The sequence below is a fragment of the Eleutherodactylus coqui genome, chromosome 9 (assembly GCF_035609145.1).
Source record: "Eleutherodactylus coqui strain aEleCoq1 chromosome 9, aEleCoq1.hap1, whole genome shotgun sequence".
In the NCBI taxonomy this organism is placed as follows: Eukaryota; Metazoa; Chordata; class Amphibia; order Anura; family Eleutherodactylidae; genus Eleutherodactylus; species Eleutherodactylus coqui.
The window spans coordinates 58,222,643-58,243,820 of record NC_089845.1 but is presented as its reverse complement, the minus strand read 5'-3'; the positions used below and the strand labels follow the sequence as shown (position 1 = coordinate 58,243,820).

The 21,178-nt window shown below is 44.8% G+C and overlaps 1 protein-coding gene across 1 annotated transcript in view; it reads left to right on the top strand.

The window, feature by feature from the left end:
- Positions 1 to 4,352: 4,352 nt before the first annotated feature.
- The window catches only part of LOC136578785 (cytidine monophosphate-N-acetylneuraminic acid hydroxylase-like), a 128,382-nt gene continuing 111,556 nt past the window's right edge, over positions 4,353 to 21,178 (top strand). The window contains exon 1 of the mRNA XM_066578952.1: positions 4,353 to 4,373. Coding sequence (XP_066435049.1) covers positions 4,363 to 4,373 — 11 coding nt within the window. The 5' untranslated portion in view covers positions 4,353 to 4,362. The remainder of the gene's footprint in view (positions 4,374 to 21,178) is intronic.

Here is a 21,178-nt window from a genome sequence, read left to right as displayed (position 1 = left end):
AAGTTTGCAAGGCTGAGAGAGATGTGTCCAGAAATTCAGAGATGATACAGAACCGAACACGAAGGCCGTGTACTTGGCTGTTTTCCCAGAAGCGCCATATCTAGATAACGAATGTTCAACTACGTATATAACTTTCACTGTCTCAGGCCGGAAATCCGGACTTTACATATATGGTTATGCGGTGAATTTGAGCCAATGAGCCCATCACCCATTCCTAGTGATGAGACCAAAGGGTATAAGATCCCATGTAATCTGTAATAAAGTGCGCAGTCATGTCCCCGTGTGAGGAACTATACCAGACCTCCATGTGTGGTGTCTCTTCTTTACCGCCGGCAGCGGGGCATTGGGGTGGGCCTGATTGGTGCTGTATGCAGAAATTTCCCTGACATACTATGTCTGGAATTATGCTTTGAAGATACCTTATTAAACAACAAGACTTACCTTCCCAGATGATCAATTAGCAAAGGGGGTTATCTATTTAGCAGATGCTGCACTAGAACTGGGATAGTACTCTGAAGACACCTATCAATTATGCTAACCTTTGAAACAATTATGTTAACCTTCTTTCATGACTGCAGACCATCATTTTCAATTTTATTCTTAATGGATGCATACAGTGCAAGTCACCTAGAGGATGGTTGTATCTGTCACAGCTGTGGCAGAAGTCCGCGGCATTCTCCCTATGGTTTCAATGGGGCTAGCGCTGCTGTCGCTGGCCCCATTGAAACCACTTGCAATATGCCGGTTCTATACCAGCCTCTTTTTTGCGCTGCGTGGCGAGAGTTTTCTCGTGCTCTCGCAGCGCAAGAGAGAAAATATCGCCAGTGGGTGGGAGCCCTAAATCAGCCTTAAGTGATGTCCAATAAACACTGCATGCCACCCACTTTATCACGCTGAGCTGCTATCCAGAAGTGGCGTATCGTCTATCAACCTTTCTTTGATTGAATCTGTGATGTAAATGAGTCTACATTTGATTTTTCATATTCACTAAATATACGTGTGTACGCTATTCTAACACTATATCAATAAAGGTTATATTTTATATTGAGTGGTTCCTTTCGGTGATACTGTATAGTTCAATTAGGAACTTTTCTGCCACGGTGACTATTGTAAGGGCATTCCCTTCATCTGTAAACTTTGTATACTTGTTGGAGTGTGTCAGTTCCAGACTAGCCTTCCTGGTACTTTCCCTCTACCCCTCTGTTTGTAATAGTTTGTGCTCCTGGGTTTTGTGGTGCTATGCACTTTCAGGAGCACAACTCTGTAGGTATATGCTGATTTGACTTGTTGATGCATTACTCCATCCAATCACCTGGGATCTGTGCAGATAAATAGCAGAGAGTACTGGTCATTATTGGGGAAGGCAATGGCAAACCAGCCCACTAAAACAGTCTGCCAAGAAAACGTCACAATGTGAAATCCCCCTAGGAGTCAGTCATGACTCAATGTTTGTACCAGGGGACTTTACCTTACTGGTCATTATACATATCCTTACATCTCCTAATTGAACCCTGGTGATTGTAGTCATGCATGTTTTGCAGATTTCTGTGTGTTCTTTGGTGTCTAGTTCTGTTTGTTTGGTTTATCATCTGCATGCATGCAGTTCTAATTGTATTCCCTTTCTGTCTGTAGGTGAGGGGACGGCTGAATTCCCTTCTGTTCCGTAGGTGTGCCGATGCCTGTCTGAACTATATCTTGTTTGATCTGTTCTCTGGTCTGTTGTTCATGTTGCTCTATTTGCCGGAGTTTGTATTATGTGTCATCTGTTCCACTTTTCCTTGCTGCCCATTAGGGAAAGTTCGGCCCTAAATGCCTGACGTGGGGCCACCCTTATCAGGACGATTACTCCGCTTATAGGCAGGTTTTCGCTCTTGGTATAGACCTGGGTCAGATGTTTCCTTGTTGTAGGTATGTCAATGCATTTGCATATTGTATACTTGTCTTGTCTAATAAAATGATCATATATCTTGTATATGTGAGTGGTGTCTAATTATGTCCAGATATTTACTCTTCAGTTAAGGATTATGTATGTTCATGCAGACAAGGTGAATAAGCCCTGCATTTACGTAACACACTCCTTCGGTCACCCAGCTAGATGCCTGATCATGCTGCTCTCCCATACTGCCATTCTCTCCCACATATACCCCAGCGAGTACCTGCTCAGTGAGCAGCAGGCTCCTTTCCGGGTTGTCACTGGATCTTAGTGTTGCAAGCTATGCATTCAGATCCGGGATCTGGGCTTCCAAACTTCCAACATGCTCGCATCTTGTTCAGTAGTATGCATCCTTGCCCTCCTGTTCAAAGACTTTTATAAATGACACAAGATGGACACTAGACAGCCTTGTGAATCGTGGAACGCAATCTAAATGGGGATGGTACAGATAAAAATCAAATAATGTATACAAGTGAAAATAACAGTAAATAGATATTAGTGATTGCCTTCTAAAGTACCCAAATCTAAAGTCACTAGAGATGAGCGAGCCTACTCGGTAAGGCAGTTACTCGAGCAAGCATCGCTCTTCTCGAGTAACTGCTTAGTGATCCGAGCAGGCTCGGGTGGGCTGCAGGGGTGAGCAGGGGGGGGGGGAGCGGAGCAGAGTGGGAGGAAGAGTGAGAGAGATCTCTCTCTCTTTTCCCCACTCATCCCTGCAGCCCACCTGAGCCTGCTCGGATCACTAAGCAGTTACTTGAGAAGAGCGATGCTTGCTCAAGTAACTGCCCTACCGAGTAGGCTCGCTCCTCTCTAAAAGTCACCCAATTTCAAGTGACACACCTAAAACAAACTATTCTGTAAATCAAACCATCCCTGCACCTTTGTTTACTCTAAATAACACTTAGGAGCAGTAACTCCTCCAATGAATCAACAAAGATGTTGAAAGTAAATTATGTCACCATTGATGCATTCCTTTTAGCATCAAAGCAACCATATAAAGCTATTACACACAACACTAACTTTATATTTAGCATTATAGACAAACGAAAATAGTAAAAATCCAAGATGAATAGCAGAAAATATCTATCCAATAGGTACAGCAAATGCCACATTCTAACCTGAACTTAGCAACACAATGTACATAAAGGAGGATATTTATAAACTTTTTAATTGCCAGTTTTTGGCCATCCTGGACTGACAGACAGATATAATTTAGACCCCTGGCATACTAGTCGAAATCCACATTGTATGGAGCGGGATCGGCCCCGGATCATGGACAGTTAAGGCTGGAGTCACACGGGACGTATTCCCGGTGGAAATCTCGCGGTTTTGCCGCAGCGAAAAACCGCAAGACTTTCACCGGGAAAGCGCAGCGTTAAAACCCACGGCACTTATCCATCCAGTTAAGCTTGTTCAGTCATTAAGGGGTTAATATGTGCTAAAGCTTAAAAATTATTCACCAACTATATTGACATTAAACATAAATTCAATAACAAAATGAAAGTGATGCCTTTGGCGTGATTTCTTGATTTTGACTCACAGAACTCACCTCTTTGAGGTACATATATTCTGATAGGGCATATGGAATGGGTTGTCTTCATGAGCATAGTACTGAGGTTAGCAGAAGGGTTGGTGATCCGGGATTATTCTGATTGCCAAATTGGAGTTGGGAAGCAATTTTTTCACCTAAAATGAGGAAAATTAGATTCTACCTTATCATTTTTTATTTTTTGCCTTTCTCTGGATCAACATTGGGGGGGTAATAAGCGGAACTGGATTCTGCCACAGTGACTATTGTAAGGGAATTCCCTTCATCTGTGAACTTTGTATACTATTTGGAGTGTGTCAGTTCCAGACAAGCCTTCCTGGTACTTTCCCTCTACCCCTCTGTTTGTAATAGTTTGTGCTCCTGGGTTTTGTGGTGCTATGCACTTTCAGGAGCACAACTCTGTAGGTGTAGGCTGATTTGACTTGTTGATGCATTACTCCATCCAATCACCTGGGGTCTGTGCAAATAAATAGCAGAGAGTACTGGTCATTATTGGGGAAGACAATGGCAAATGGAAGGGGTTGTCTTCATGCGCATAGTACTGAGGTTAGCAGAAGGGTTGGTGATCCGGGATTATTCTGATTGTCAGATTGGTGTCGGGAAACAATTTTTTTTCACCTAAAATGAGGAAAATTGGCTTCTACCTTATTATTTTTTATTTTTTGCCTTCCTCTGGCTCAATATTGGGGGGTAATAAGCTGAACTGGATAGACAAATATCTTTTTTCAGTCTTACACACATTGATATTATGTTACCATGTGCATATATTATATTGTAGGAGGCAGGTGGAGTTACCTGTCTGGTTTAATGAGCAGCACTGAAAGGATATTGCTCCTAGTGCTTGTAACACTGTGTGCTGCGTGCCTGCCACCGACTGGTCATGGAACTAAGGTTAGTTTAGATGAAAGGAAAGGACAAGACGTTAACTGTATTGCTTAATAACATCATGATCGGAATATATGTAATATGGCTTCTAAAAGTTTTTTTTAAGTTTATTTAAAGTATGACTGTATTGTAAAAGTTTAAAGAAACTGTAACAAGTGCATTTTATCATGCTGTGACACATTTTTTGGAAATAGAAATATAAGTAGGATTTACAATGTGTATATATATTACATACATATATGAATTTCAGAATATAAAACATACTACTAGCAGTACACGAGTTGTACTGTAATATATTAGTGTGTGTGTAAAGGCAGACTATAGTACGACTCGTGTACTGTTAATTAGTAGGTTTTGTTTTCTTAAAGTCTACGAATAGGACGTATTTACAAACATAAAGTGCGCATCCATAATACAGATCTGTAATATGGATGTTTTGCAAACATTATAACCATATTTCATCTGTTTTTCATCAGCATTTGATATGTATTTACTAATGGGGAAATATTGTATTTGCCCAATAGAAAATATTAGCAGTGCAAAGTTAAAAACGAAAGGAAAAAAAAAAAGGTCATAATGCGTTTTTAAAAAATGGTTGTGAAAAATAAGGCCATGCAGAAAGATGCCTAGATTTACATTAGCTCTGTGTTGCGTTCTGCTTACTGGTGTAAGCCTGTATTTTTTTTATGTAAAACTGTATAATTGCTACATATCCTAATAAAACGCTATGTGAGAGATCATTTGCTCTTCGGATGTATCATTTTTGGTGTTATTTCATATAATAGACATTATGTTATAGATTTTGCAGGCTATTTCTCATCGCTACGAACAGCTGCGGATCCTTTATCTAGGCTCAGTAGAGCACATTTTGTCATATTGCTATTACAATGCCAGAAGTTTTATCAGTCTTAGAACAAACTTCTAAAAAGTTGCACAGCCATCTGACAATTTTCTTTGGACGCTGTAAATAGCGCATGTTAAGAAAAAAAATGTAATGATGTGAAAACATTATTGCCTTAGGGTCCCTTCACGAGGGGCCAAATCACTGTGGGTATTCCATAACAGCATTTCCACTGGAAAGCTGCGGCGATCAAGTAGCGCAGTTTTAGTTGTGTTTTAAATTGCGGCTGCAGAATTTAAAATCTTGTATTTCAAGGGTTGAATTCTGCAGCATAAATAGACATTCTGCGGATTACAAATCTACAGTTTTTGAAAAGCACGCCGAATTTGCCCTTAGGACTATTTTGAGCATTCAGGGTGGGATTCTTTTGTATGTTGCAGTTTCAAGTTTTTATTAGCATTTCGTCGTACGTATAACCTACTAGCTGATATACCCGGCTTCGCCCGAGTTAATTTGGTACTTGTGTTTATCTGGTGTTCACATGGAAAATCTTATGAAGCCGTGGTTACTTTAGAGATACTGAGGAAAAACATATGTTCACCATTTTGCATAGTTCTCTGCGTTACCCAGAAAATACCACGGGGAGGTAACCATGCGACGTATCCTTTATATAAAATAAAAAATAAAAAGGTAGTAGGTTTTAGCATCTCCTCCCTGTAATCTTCTGTTAAATAATTACTACCTCTCCCATCATCAATCCAGACTTTTAACCTCTGCCCACAGCACAGTACATGGTTTACAATAAGACAGCGGACGTAGTTGCTTCTAGTCAGATTTCCATAAAGTTAATAAGATAAAGAGTGGCAAAGACAGGAACCACCCCGAGGAACATTTACCACTTTGTGTGGGGTAGCGCGTCCATCAACAATGATGAATTCAATAGACATTTTGTTTACAAATAAATTCAGATAAGACAGATTTAATAGTTTTATGGGAAATAAATTACATTTTTTTAAGTTTCACAATTTTATTGTAAATTATCACGGTTGGACAATGAATTTATCAGAAGCGCCTGCCTATTACCTGAAGTTAAAGGCCTAAAGGTAGCGTGTGTGCCAAAAAGAACTTTCCTAGGCTTTATATAATTTTGAAAAAAAAAAACCCTCTCTCATAAATCGTATTTCTTGCTGATTTTCAGCACATAGGCAGATAGAAGAGAGATTTTTTATTACATACAGGCCAGTTAGATTCTTTCAGTGTATAGGCAGATAGAAAAGAGTTTTTTCTCAAACTGTATGTAAAAATTTCCCTCCACAAAATGGACCACCCCTCACATGCTGCTCATAACACACAGATCAGATAGATTCCTCTCAGTGTATAGGCAGATAGGAGAGAGATTTATCTCAGACTGAATGTGAAAATGTCCATCCCTCAAATGCTGTTTATTACACACAGGCAAGTTAGATTCCTCTCAGTGTATAAGCAGATAGAAGAGAGATTTTCCTCAGCCTGTATGTGAACATGTCACCCCACAGAATGTGCCACCTTACCCTCTCCTCATTTTTACCCTGAAAGGTAACGCACCTTTTTATTCAAATTTCCTACCTAGACTGAAGCCCCTTGTTATACTTAAAGGCATACTCCATCCCAGCAGTCCATGTCCACTTCCTTTTGTACTTTACAGCTTTCCAATACATACGACAGTCAGTTTTATTCCTGTCAGTATATACTCATATTTCTAAATGCGTTTTGTTTTGCTGAGAAGATAACTGTCTCATATATTACGGGGTACAGATATGTAATTAGTTACATAACATAGGAATAGTCATGCCAAATGTCAAGTTTGTGCAGTACAGATGTGTGTTACTAGTTACATTACATAGGGAGTCACTTTTATGCATAGGATTGAATAATCAAGTTGCAACCCTTTAAATTTCCAATATTTAGTACACAAAGAATGGTCATGGCAAAATTTCACATCTGTGCGGTAAAAATTTGTGTAATTTGTTGCATCGGGAAGTGAGAGAATTAGATTAAGTACATAAAATTTGGACGCTAATTCTTTTGCGCTTAGAATTGAATAATCGAGTTGGGACTCATTAGCTTTTCCTACTTATGACAATCAATGCTCGTGCCAAATCTCAAGTTTCTATGACATCGGGAAGTGAGAGAATTAGATTCCATACGTAAAATTTGGAAACTAATTCTTTGGCGCTTAAAGTTGAATAATCGAGTTGGGACCCAATAACTTTTCCTATTTATGACATAATCAATGCTCATGCCAAATGTCAAGTTTCTATGACATCAGGAAGTGAGTGAACTAGATTCCATATATAAAATTTGGATGCTAGTTCTTTTGCGCTAGAGTTGAATAATTGAGTTGGGACCCCTTTCCTTTTCCTATTTTGGGCTCCACTCCTCGGCTTCTTGTGGCATAAAAGTCTGTTAGTTTTTTCGGAGACAGCTTTCTCATCCTCCTCAGCATGTTGAAGGGTGTTCTCCTTCTTCAGGAGTGGAAATAAAAGCTTTTAGGCTGATTTTTAAAGTTGCTAATGCCGTCGCTATGCAGGTTAGGAGGAGAGCTGTATTAGGATGCAACCATCTAGGTCTCCTTCCAGGCCACGCCCCCCTCCTTTTGCTATTTTGGACATAATCTATGCTTGTGTCAAATTTCATGTTTCTACAACATTGGGAAGTTGGAGAATTAGTGAGTGAGTGAGTGAGTCAGTGAGGCCTTCCATCTTTATATATATAGATTAATGGACTTATATTGCATGATTTTTTTGAGGTGAGAAAAGATTGGAAAAGATAGTAAATCAGCTTTTAGATTATTTTTTTAACTTGCTGTATGGTATAAATGTTTTATTTAACATTTTTTTATTAGTTCCACTAGGGGACTTGAGGCAACAATCACTTGATTGCATATAAAATGCTTTTTACTGTTCTAAAGTATTATTGCCTGCCTGTGTTAAGCTGCTTTTAGACAATCATATTTTTGTTCCATATTAACCCTTTGCAATCCAATTTTGGATTCAGGGTTTCCTAGGGGGCTTTATCTTTCTGCCATTATACAATGGCGCCATCAGCTGGCTAGAGCCAGTACTGCAGTATGGGACATGCTGGAGAGGTCCCCGACAACAGAGCGGCCAGTAATCTACAGTAAGAATACCCTGCCGGACATCTTCTGACATCGGAGCTTTACAGCCTTCAGTCAGAATGTCTTTAGACGTCAGACAGTGGATTGGAAAGGGTTAACTCTGTGTTGAGGGGACTATAATGCAGAGGTGTAATCTATTAGGCTAATCTCATGGCTCTATTTTTAAGGCTGTTTTTTTTTGTTTGTTTTTTTAATGCAGCATGATCTAGTTTTTGCTTATTTGCCTCCATAATGCTTTTCTGTTTGCCATATTTACACAGCCGATATTCTTTCGCGAGTTTTGTGCGTAGTGAAACACACAAAACTGGTACGAAAATAGACCCTATTGTTTGCAAGGATTTACATGGGTGATGCTGTGAGACGGAAAGAATCGCAGCATGTCCTATTTTCGTGAGAGTCTCCCACAAGAGTCATGCATGCAAGTATCCTGTATCCCACACATCATACAGCACATGGACAGGGTGTACTTGCGGTGTGCGATGCGAGTCGTTCCTGAGAATCTCATGTAAATAGAGCCTTTCTATTGGGTAAATATATAGATCAGTGTTTTCCCAATAGAAACAAATTCAGATATAAAGGCAAATATGGATGAAAAATTGATGACATACAGTTCCATATAATGGACGTGTTTTTATAAGGGCATCTGAAACCAGCCTAATGCCTCATTTACTACTATGCAAAATTTGTTCAAAAAACAAAAATGCGTTCTAATTGTTACGTCTAAATGCAAAGCCATTGTTTGCTATTCATTTAATTTTTGTTACTCACTTGCAACCAGCATAAAAACCATCGCTGGTTCACTCATGTATCACTGTGTCTAAACGCTCCCTGCTCAGTGTTCCACATAGAGTGAGAATTTAGCGAGAAGTGAGCTATTTTCAGTGATGATCTGCCTATCTAAACATTGTACACGAGCGCAACGATCTAATGGTGACGTCAACCGCTTGTGCAGGTTGTTAAGTCACCTGTGTAAATGGGGCATTAGGATGGCTGCACACGTGCCATATTCACTGCCGGGTCTCTTCAATAAATAAGCATGTTGTGCGCACAATGGAAGAGATCACACGGAGACAAGTCTGTCAGTGTGGAAAGTCTTCCTGACTCTGTTTATTAGTAGGCGTAAAGCATCTTTTATAGCATTAAGGGTTAATTGCCCTTTATGGGAAGCAGGAAGCGATACGTGGTTGGAAATCAAAGCATGGGATTGGGTGGTCCAAATATGGTCTTTTTGCATCTGGTCCTGTGTGAGTTGCTGTCGTCATGGACGTCCGACATCACGTGTTTTCAGATGAAGAGCCAGTGCCATCTTTCTGAGTTCGATGGAGGGGGTAGGGGCGGGAATGAGCAATGTGTCGTCAAATGACGCCTGAGGGTTATGTGCGTGTGTTTCTTTCAAGCTGCATGTTTTGATAACGGTTAGTAGTACAGGCACATTCCATTCTATTCTACTGGCTCAGGTGTTTGTGTGTTTGTGATATATATATATATATATATATATATATATATATATATACACACACACACACATTTATTTATATACACATACATATATATATACATACATACATACATACATAAATACATATACATACGTACACACATATATATCCTCCACATTAGAAATCTGCTTCACATGGTTTGTACTGCAAATGCTGCAGAACAGGAGAGATCTATATTGACATGACATATTTATACATATGCTAAAATAAATGATGCACTTATGTTTTTTTTGCATTGAGTTTTTATTTTCATGCATTTAGAAAGCCTCATATTTGCATTGCCTTAAGTCCTCATTGAAACTTCTGGATGGGGGGGGGGGGGTTGTTCCCAGCACTGATTAGCTGATCTCTCTCATAAGTAAGCGCAAGCTCAACTCTCTACCCCCCTCTCCTCTGTCAGAGCTGTGTAGTCACGCCCACTCAATATTACACAGCTATCTCTCTGTTTGCCATTAACTAGTTGGTCATAAGCTCCTTTTACACGCAACAATTATCACTCTAAATTTGTTAAAACGATGGCTTTTGAGCGATAATCGTTGTCTGTAAATGCTACCATCCTGCACTTTTGGTTTGAATGATGATTTTTAGATGAGTTTAAAAACCATCCTTCAGACCGAATGCTGCATTCTCCATGGGAGCATGCCATGAGATAAAACAGACCTCAAGCTGTTATCTCCACAGAAAATAGAAATTGCATTGTTTTGTCTAAGTAGCTCATGCCACAACAATGGAGCTAATTGCAGAGCTAAGACCACCTGCTGTGTTCTGCAACAGCTCCTGGAGGCTCATTTGCATGCATATGAAGCTTATAAAGTACTAAAGAACAATAGTGCCCATTAGTACTTTATGCAAAATGATCATTCAAAACTGTCATTCTTATCTTTTGAGCGATCACCTTTGCATTTAATGGGACTGAAGATTGGTGGTGGTGGTGGAACAGATAATCAGGGTGTATTTGATTACAATGCAGTGTTAACTCTAGATCAAATGACAAGGTGGTGGAGCTGAACTGGGCTGAAAAACTAGCCTGAATGCCCTTTTACAGGCCCCAATAATTATTCAGTTTCCTGCGAACCAGCGAGAATCTGAAGATTATCGTTCAGTGTAAATGCATGACCCACCTGAACGAGAAATTGTTTGCTTCTTGTTTGGCGAAGTTTCTGAATGCAGAAAATGAAATAACAGAAATACCCATGTAAACAAGCAGCTATTAGCATATGAATGACTGCCGGCTTAGGATCCCCACATGTTCCACCTCCACTAATGATGCTCATTCCTGTGTAAAAGCATAGGAATGCACGAAAACATGAATACAGCAGTCTGATTCTACCTCCCCCGCTGCATTGTCCTATGATGGCCTGCAGTTCTCCCACACCCTCAAATTGGATGACAGATGCGGCGGAGGAGTAGGCATCATCCTCTCGCCGAACTGTACCTTCCAGGTCATTCCCTCAACTCCCTCGCTTACCTTCCACTCCTTCGAAGTCCACACCCTAGGACTCTTCCGCCTACTGGCTCTGCATGTCGCAGTTATTTACTGGCTCCCAGATCCCACCCGCCTGTTCCTAGACCACTTCGCTGCCTGGCTCCCCCACTTCCTGTCTTGTGAAATCCGAACCCCTCATCCTTGGTGATTTCAACATCCCTACTAACGACCCCAGCTCCTCATCTGCCTCCCGGTTTTTAACGCTTACCTCCTCCCTTGGCTTATCACTTATCTCTGACTCCCCCACTCAGAGATGGTAACACTCTCAATTTAGTTTTCCCCCGTCTCTGCTCTGCCTCTCACTTTACTAACTCCCCCCTTCCACTCTCAGATCACAACCTTCTCTCTTTCTCCATCAGGCACCCTAGCATCTCCCCTGACCCTCCTATCTATTGCACCTCTAGGAACCTCCAGTCTGTCCGCACTAAACAGTTTGCCGAGACCATCCAGTCCTCCCTGTCTCCTATCTCTCTCCTCCCCTGCCCTAACCTGGCTGCCGAACACTACCACACCACCCTCAGTCGTGCCCTGGATGAAGCGGCACCGCCCATGACTTGAGCCACCAAACGCAGACCACCGCAACCTTGGCTCATGTCCTAAACACGCTTCATCCGGCGGTGCTCTAGGTGCACAGAGCGGCTGTGGAGAAAGTCAAAGCTGCCAGCAGACTTCCTCCACTTCAAATTCATGCTTAAAACTTATAACCTAGCCCTCCACCATGCCAAACAAGTTTATTTCACCTCTTTTGTCTTCTCACTATCCCACAACCCCAAAACAACTCTTTGAGACCTTCCACTCCCTCATCAGCCCCAAAGAACAGGCCCCTGCGACAGACTTGACTGCTGGAGAACTAGCTGCCTATTTTAAAGAAAAAAATAAAAAAACGACAACATTTAAAAGAGAAATCTCTGAAAGCTGCATGGTTAGCCCCGATCCCAGTTTCATCAGCACTGCATCCAGCAACTACTCACTATCTACGTTAGAACCAACGACAGAGGAAGACGTCTCCAGGCTCCTTTCCGCTGCCCGCCCCACCACCTGTGCTAGTTCCCCATGCCTTGCTCCTCCCCCCCAGCTAACAGATCATCCCTTGTACAAGACCTCGAATTGTACTATGACCAAGGGACCCAGTGGAGCATGACAAAACAATAGTACTGCTAGGGCATGGGGACTGCTGAGTTGATTGGCATCTTCACACATGTCCCAACACGGTCATGCAGCCCTCTGTAATAATAAATTTCTCCCTCCAGACATCTCAGGTTTTGTTATCCTATTTAGTCAATTATGACTGTGAGTGAACATAATAAACAGTCACCCCTTGCTGAAAGCCTCACACAAATGTACAAATGACAATGCTGCCTTCTTTCTGTCAATAAAAAAAGTCCCTAAATGGTTATTTCCTAGAAATCCTTTGCCAAACCCTGCTATAAAGTTCAGGTTGTGGAAGACAGTTTCATGTCACAGGTCATATCATGTCAAGAATGATTATAGCAGCAAAACACAAGGTAGTTATACTGCTGTAGTAAGGTCTCTCCCAGGCAAAGATTTAGAAGCAAACTGAGGTTTCAAGACGTGCTGCTCAAGCTCTTTTGAAGAAGCTAATGTGGAAAGTAGAACCCTCGAGTGCAGATGTGAAACCACCCTTACTTTGCAGCATTTTTTCCACACTTGCGTAAAACTTTTGCACACTACTGTTTAAGCCAGAAACATTAGTAGAAAACAGATAAGCAGCTGAAGACAGATTTGTATAGATCAATAAGACGGGGACAGCCTTTCAAGAATGATTTTTTAAAATTAAATGTGAAAAAAAGGTTTTAAAAAATAGAAAGAAAGGCTTCAAATTATCTCTTCCTTGTATAAAATAAAGTGCTCAATAGACAGTTACTCTTTCATATGCAATATTTTTTTTTTTTGGGGGGGGGGGGGGGGGGATGTAGTCTAATTTGTTACAGACCAGCACCAAATTCATAAAGTACATGCAACATATTCTACACCATGGCCAACCCAGAAGTACATTATATATTATATTATATTGTATTATAGTGTCCAACATATCTTACGTGCACCAAATTCTAGTACATACATGTACTAGCTTCATAAGTTTACCGGAGATTAGATACATTTTGCACCATATTTGTTGCCACAAATCTGTCAGTGAAGCTTTTTTATAAATTTGCCCTTTTTTGTCGAATGAAGACTACATAAAACTATGGTGAATCTCCTTAAAACTGGTAGCTGTGCTGTGATTAAAGGCCCATTTACACGGAGCGATGATCGCTCAAAAAGCGATTGTTTGAGCAATCATTGTTGTGTTTAAATCTGTAGCCATCGTGCATTTTTCATGCACTGCTAGCTGATTGTTAAATTCAGTCCAACCTAAAAATCGTCCTTCAATCTTATCAGCAGTTCTCTCCGGGTAGTGCTGATATTATTGTTTCCCGCTGGAGAACAAAGGAACTGAAAGCAGATAAGAGCCTCGGGCTATTAACGGCTTTCAGCTAAGGGTTCATTGACACACTTAGGTAGCTGAGTAGCTACTTAATAGTTTATGCAAAATGATCACTCAAAGCTGTCACTCAAAATTTCGTTTGAGCGATCTTTGAGCGATCATCGCTCCGTGTAAATGGGACTTAAGGATGTTGACTAGAGATGAGCAAGCACCAAAATGCTCGGGTGCTCGTTACTCGAGTCGAACTTTTCGCGATGCTCGAGGGTTCGTTTCGAGTAACGAACCCCATTGAAGTCAATGGGCGACCCGAGCATTTTTGTATTTCGCCGATGCTCGCTAAGGTTTTCATTTGTGAAAATCTGGGAAATTCAAGAAAGTGATGGGAACGACACAGAAACGGATAGGGCAGGTGAGGGGCTACATGTTGGGCTGCATCTCAAGTTCCCAGGTCCCACTATTAAGCCACAATAGCGGCAAGAGTGCCCCCCCCTCCCAACAATTTTTACTTCTGAAAAACCCTCATTAGCAAGGCATACCTTAGCTAAGCACCACACTACCTCCAACAAAGCACAATCACTGCCTGCATGACACTCCGCTGCCACTTCTCCTGGATTACATGCTGCCCGACCCCCCCCCCGTACGACCCAGTGTTCACAGTGCACACCAAAGTGTCCCTGCGCAGCCTTCAGCTGCCCTCATGCCACACGCTGGCCTCATAGCCACACCACCCTCATGTCTATTTATAAGTGCGTCTGCCATGAGGAGGAACCAGAGGCACACACTGCAGAGGGTTGGCAGGGCCAGGCAGCGACCCTCTTTAAAAGGGGCGGGGCGATAGCCCACAATGCTGTACAGAAGCAATGAGAACTCCAATCCTGTGCCACCTCCATCAGGAGCTGCAAACGTGGGCATAGCAATGGGGAATCCATGTGCCACACAGTATTCATTCTGTCAAGGTGTTGCATAGCTCAATCCACACTGCAAGGGGAAAGCCGTCAGCGCTCTGCCCTCTACCCAAATCAGTCAAACACCGCGATGGGAACTAAGTTTGCACCAACAGCATAGGGGGGGTCCTAGAAAGCCCAAGACATGAACCAAAAATTGATCTGAGCGGCCAAATATGGCAGACTTGCACCGCGCCCACGACATAGGCCTCGGCCCACAGCTTCAGCAATCCTAGGCAGGATTTCACTGCACCCAGGACATAGGCCTCTGCACAAACCCTCAGCAATCGCGTGCCTACAGCGGACTCCAATGCTAGCGTAGCTGTGCACGTCTCATTAGCGCTGTATTGCTCCTGTAGTTTGTCCCAATGCAGTGCCCCGGATAGTAGAGCTAACGTCAGATTAAATAAAGGTGGGCTTCGGCCCACACTGCATGCCCCAGTCAGACCGGGGTTTTTTATAAATAGTCACAGGCAGGTACAAATCCACAATGGGAATTCCGTGTGCACCCACAGCATGGGTGGCTCCCTGAAACCCACCAGCTGTACATAGATGTATCCCATTGCAGTGCCCATCACAGCAGAGCTAACGTCAGATTAAATGCAGGTGGGCTTCGGCCCACACTGCATGCCCCAGTCAGACTGGGGTTCTTTATAAGTAGACACATGCAGTTACAACTCCGTGGGGACCGACAGCATGGGTGGGTCCCAGGAAGCCACCGGCGGTACATAAATTTATCCCATTGCAGTGCCCTGGACAGCAAAGCTAACGTCAGATTACATGCATGTGGGCTTCGGCCCACACTGCATGCCCCAACCTGACCGGGGTTTTTAATTCATAGACACAGGCAGGTACAAATCCCCAATGTGAAGTCCCTGTGGACTCACAGCATGGGTGGCTCCCTGGAACCCACCGGCGGTACATAAATAAATCCCATTGCAGTGCCCAGCACAGCTGAGATAACGTCAGGTTTAATGCAGGTGGGCTTCGGCCCACACTGCATGCCCCAGTCAGACTGGGGTTCTTTAGAAGTAGACACATGCAGTTACAACTCCGTGTGGACCGACAGCATGGGTGGGTCCCAGGAAGCCACCGGCGGTACATAAATATATCCCATTTCAGTGCCCTGGACAGCAAAGCTAACGTCAGATTACATGCAGGTGGGCTTCGGCCCACACTGCATGCCCCAGTCAGACTGCGGTTCTTTATAAGTAGACACATGCAGTTACAACTCCGTGTGGACCGACAGCATAGGTGGGTCCCAGGAAGCCACCGGCGGTACATAAATATATCCCATTGCATTGCCCAGCATAGCTGAGGTAACGTCAGATTAAATGCAGGTGGGCCTCGGCCCACACTGCATGCCCCAGTCTGACCGGGGTTTTTAATACATAGACACTGGCAGGTACAAATCCCTAATGTGAAGTCCCTGTGGACCCACAGCATGGGTGGCTCCCTGGAACCCATCGGCGGTACATAAATGTATCCCATTGCAGTGCCCTGCTCAGCAGAGCTAACGTCACATACAATACAGGTGGGCTTCGGCCCACAGTGCATGCCCCAGTCAGACTGGTAATATGTACCTTAACAGTAACCGAGTTGGTGGGAATGTGGTGGCGACTGCGGAGCTAGTAGCGCGGTTTTATTTCATTGGTTTTCGGAATATGACCAGGATTAAGTGGGCCGTGGCGGGGGGGCTTTCTTGTTATGTTGTTAAAGGTGAAATTCTTGGACTGCCACCAGACGGACCAATGCAAAGGTATTTGGCAAGAATGTTTTCATTGTTGGAGGAGGAGGGGGATGTTTTTGAGGCACTACGTGTCCTGTCCACGTGTCCGTGGTTATATGCACCTTAACAGTAACCGCGTTGGTGGGAAATGGCCTCGCCGCCATCATGTCTTTGGGAAGCCTCCGTTTCCACACCCCAGTGACATAGCATTAGCAGCGGTATAGGCAGAGCCCAGAATTAGTAACATTTCAGCGGTAGCATTAGGGACAGGCCCCAGTAACATATCACTAGCAGCATTATAGGGGGAGCACAGTATTAGTTCCATTTCAATAGTAGTAGCAGTCCAGACAGGCCCCAGTAACAATTCCGAAGCAGCAGTATAGGGGGAGCACAGTCTTAGTTCCATTTCAGTAATAGTAGCACTCAAGACAGGCCCCAGTAACAATTCCGAAGCAGCAGTATAGGGGGAGCACAGTCTTAGTTCCATTTCAGTAATAGTAGCACTAAAGACAGGCCCCAGTAACAATTCCGAAGCAGCAGTATAGGGGGAGCGCAGTCTTAGTTCCATTTCAGTAATAGTAGCACTCAAGACAGGCCCCAGTAACAATTCCGAAGCAGCAGTATAGGGGGAGCACAGTCTTAGTTCCATTTCAGTAATAGTAGCACTCAAGGCAGGCCCCAGTAACAATTCCGAAGCAGCAGTATAGGGGGAGCGCAGTCTTAGTTCCATTTCAGTAATAGTAGCACTCAAGACAGGCCCCAGTAACAATTCCGAAGCAGCAGTATAGGGGGAGGGCAGTCTTAGTTCCATTTCAGTAGTAGTAGCAGTCAAGACAGGCCACAGTAACATTCCCGTTGCAGCAGTTTAGGGAGATAACAGTCTCTTTCACATTTCAGTAGTTGCAGTATAGACAAGGCCCCAGTTACATTTATGTAGCAAAAGTGTAGGCCAACCCCACACACCTTGCTGTACCATGAGTGTGACACAGTCTTGCTGGGGAGCCATAAAGCTGGCAAAGGCCTTGGAGAGTGTTCCCCTGCCTGTGCTGTACATGCTGCCTGATCTCCGCGCCTCCCCTGCTACCTGGCCCTCGGAACTGCGCCTTCTGCCACTAGCGCTGTCGGATGGGAATTTTACCATCAATTTGTCCGCCAGGGTCCTGTGGTATAGCATCACTCTCGAACCTCTTTCCTCTTCGGGTATGAGAGTGGAAAGGTTCTCCTTATACCGTGGGTCGAGCAGTGTGTACACCCAGTAATCCGTAGTGGCCAGAATGCGTGTAACGCGAGGGTCACGAGAAAGGCATCCTAACTTTCAGGATCCTCCTCCTCCTCAGGCCATACACGCTGAAAGGATGACAGGCACGCAGCATGGGTACCCTCAGCAGTGGGCCAAGCTGTCTCTTCCCCCTCCTCCTCATGCTCCTCCCCCTCCTCCTCCTCAACGCACTGAAATATAGACATGAGGGTGCTCTGACTATCCAGCGACATACTGTCTTCCCCCGCCTCCGTTTCCGAGCGCAAAGCGTCTGCCTTTATGCTTTGCAGGGAACTTCTCAAGAGGCATAGCAGAGGAATGGTGACGCTAATAATTGCAGCATCCCCGCTCACCATCTGGGTAGACTCCTCTAAGTTTCCAAGGACCTGGCAGATGTCTGCCAACCAGGCCCAGTCTTCTGTAAAGAATTGAGGAGGCTGACTCCCACTACGCCGCCCATGTTGGAGTTGGTATTCCACTATAGCTCTACGCTGCTCATAGAGCCTGGCCAACATGTGGAGCGTAGAGTTCCACCGTGTGGGCACGTCGCACAGCAGTCGGTGCACTGGCAGATTAAACCGATGTTGCAGGGTCCGCAGGGTGGCAGCGTCCGTCTTGGACTTGCGGAAATGTGCGCTGAGCTGGTGCACCTTTCCGAGCAGGTCTGACAAGCGTGGGTAGCTTTTCAGAAAGCGCTGAACCACCAAATTAAAGACGTGGGCCAGGCATGGCACGTGCGTGAGGCTGCCGAGCTGCAGAGCCGCCACCAGGTTACAGCCGTTGTCACACACGACCATGCCCGGTTGGAGGCTCAGCGGCGAAAGCCAGCGGTCGGTCTGCTCTGTCAGACCCTGCAGCAGTTCGTGGGCTGTGTGCCTCTTCTCTCCTAAGCTGAGTAGTTTCAGCACGGCCTGCTGACGCTTGCCCACCGATGTGCTGCCATGCCGCGCGTCACCGACTGCTGGTGACGCGCTGCTGCTGACACATCTTGATTGCGAGACAGAGGTTGCGTAGGAGGAGGAGGAGGGTGGTTTAGTGGAGGAAGCATACACCGCCGCAGATACCAGCACCGAGCTGCGGCCCACAATTCTGGGGGTGGGTAGGACGTGAGCAGTCCAAGGCTCTGACTCGATCCCAGCCTCCACTAAATTCACCCAATGTGCCGTCAGGGAGATATAGTGGCCCTGCCCGCCTGTGCTTGTCCACGTGTCCGTTGTTAAGTGGACCATGGCAGTAACCGCGTTGGTGAGGGCGCGTACAATGTTGCGGGAGATGTGGTCATGCAGGGCTGGGACGGCACATCGGGAAAAGTAGTGGCGACTGGGAACCGAGTAGAGCGGGGCCGCCGCCGCCATCATGTTTTTGAAAGCCTCCGTTTCCACAAGCCTATACGGCAGCATCTCCAGGCTGATCAATTTGGCTATGTGCACATTTAACACTTGAGCGTGCGGGTGCGCGGCGGCGTACTTGCGCTTGCGCTCAAACAGTTGCGCTAGCGACGGCTGGACGCTGCGCTGAGAGACATTGCTGGATGGGGCCGAGGACAGCGGAGGTGAGGGTGTGGGTGCAGGCCGGGAGACGGTCGTGCCTGTGTCCTGAGAGGGGGGTTGGATCTCAGTGGCAGGTTGGGGCACAGGGGGAGAGGCAGTGGTGCAAACCGGAGGCGGTGAACGGCCTTCGTCCCACCTTGTGGGGTGCTTGGCCATCATATGCCTGCGCATGCTGGTGGTGGTGAGGCTAGTGGTGGTGGCTCCCCGGCTTATCTTGGCACGACAAACCTTGCACACCACTGTTCGTCGGTCGTCTGCACTCTCAGTGAAAAACTGCCACACCTCTGAGCACCTCGGCCTCTGCAGGGTGGCATGGCAGCAGTCGGCTGTGATACACCTGGATCAGGAGCTCGGCCTGTGCCCACACCCTTACTTGGGCCTCTGCGTCCTCGCCCCCGTCCACGTCCTCTAGGCCTACCCCTACCCCTCAGCATGGTGTATTACGAGATTAGCAGAAACAGAACGCTGTAATTAAATGTGCCGCTTATTGGCCTGTGGTTGGAGGCTGACTTCGCGTACGTAACGCACAGCAGAGGCAGGAAACAATTATGCGCAAGGCTGGGTATTAATTCACCAACTACTACCCCCAGCTGAGACGCAGTAAACTGAAGGCACTGACAGGCAGGCCAAATATTGTATATTTTTGAACTTTTTGGGAACAACCACACTGCCTGTAATATACACTGTATTTTGATTTCCCTGTTGGAGGCTGACATCGCGTACGTAACGCACAGCAGAGGCAGGAAACAAGTATGCGCAAGGCTGGGTATTAATTCACCAACTACTACCCCCAGCAGAGACGCAGTAAACTGAAGGCAGTGACAGGCAGGCCAAATATTGTATATTTTTGAACTTTTTGGGAACAACCACACTGCCTATATAGCCAGTATATCTCTTTCACCTTTCCCACTGTCCCTGCCTCACCAGTACTGCCCCTATACTCTGTAAAATGACTGCAGACTGAGGACGCTATGGTCTGCATGCCCGATATACAAAAAAAAAAAAAGTGCAACACTGCTCCCAGCAGCCTCAACAGTACTGCACACGGTCAGATGTGGCCCTAAGAAGGACCGTTGGGGTTCTTGAAGACTAAAATAACACCCAACACTCTCCCTATAGCAGCTACAGCAGGACAGCACTTTCAGCATGCATTTGTGGCGAGCCGCGGGCGGGGCAGATTTTAATACTCGGGTGTCACCTGATCTCCCCAGCCACTCACTGCAGGGGGGTGGTATAGGGCTGGAACATCACAGGAGGAAGTTGTAATGCCTTCCCCGTCTTTCTATTTGCCAGAAAAGCGCGCAAATTTCTCAGGGAAGAAAGTGAAAGTAACTCGAACATCGCGTGGTGCTCGCCTCGAGTAACGAGCATCTCGAACACCCTAATACTCGAACGAGCATCAAGCTCGGACGAGTATGCTCGCTCATCTCTAATGTTGACTAATTTGAGTATTTTTAATATTGAATGTAGTATCGTCTAGCCTTGAGGATATTTTGAATATGTGCTTCAAAGCAACGCCAGTTTTTCTACATTGCTCTTTAAATCTTATTGTATTTTCAGTAAAACAATGAACAATAAGGGTGCCCACCCACTGGCGTTTTTTTTTCCCTGCGAAATTCGCAGCATTTTTTTTCTGCAGGGGTCTATGGGACTTGTAATGTTAAAATCGCGATCGCGCAAAATCGCAATTTACCGCGAATCGCGGTAAATTGCGATTTTGCGCGATCGCGATTTTAACATTACAAGTCCCATAGACCCCTGCAGAAAAAAAATGCTGCGAATTTCGCAGGGAAAAAAAACGCCAGTGGGTGGGCGCCCTAACAGTAAAATGATCCGCCAAGGTGGGGTTATCATTATGTCTACAGCAATAGGCACAGCCCACTGGAAAAAAAACTGGA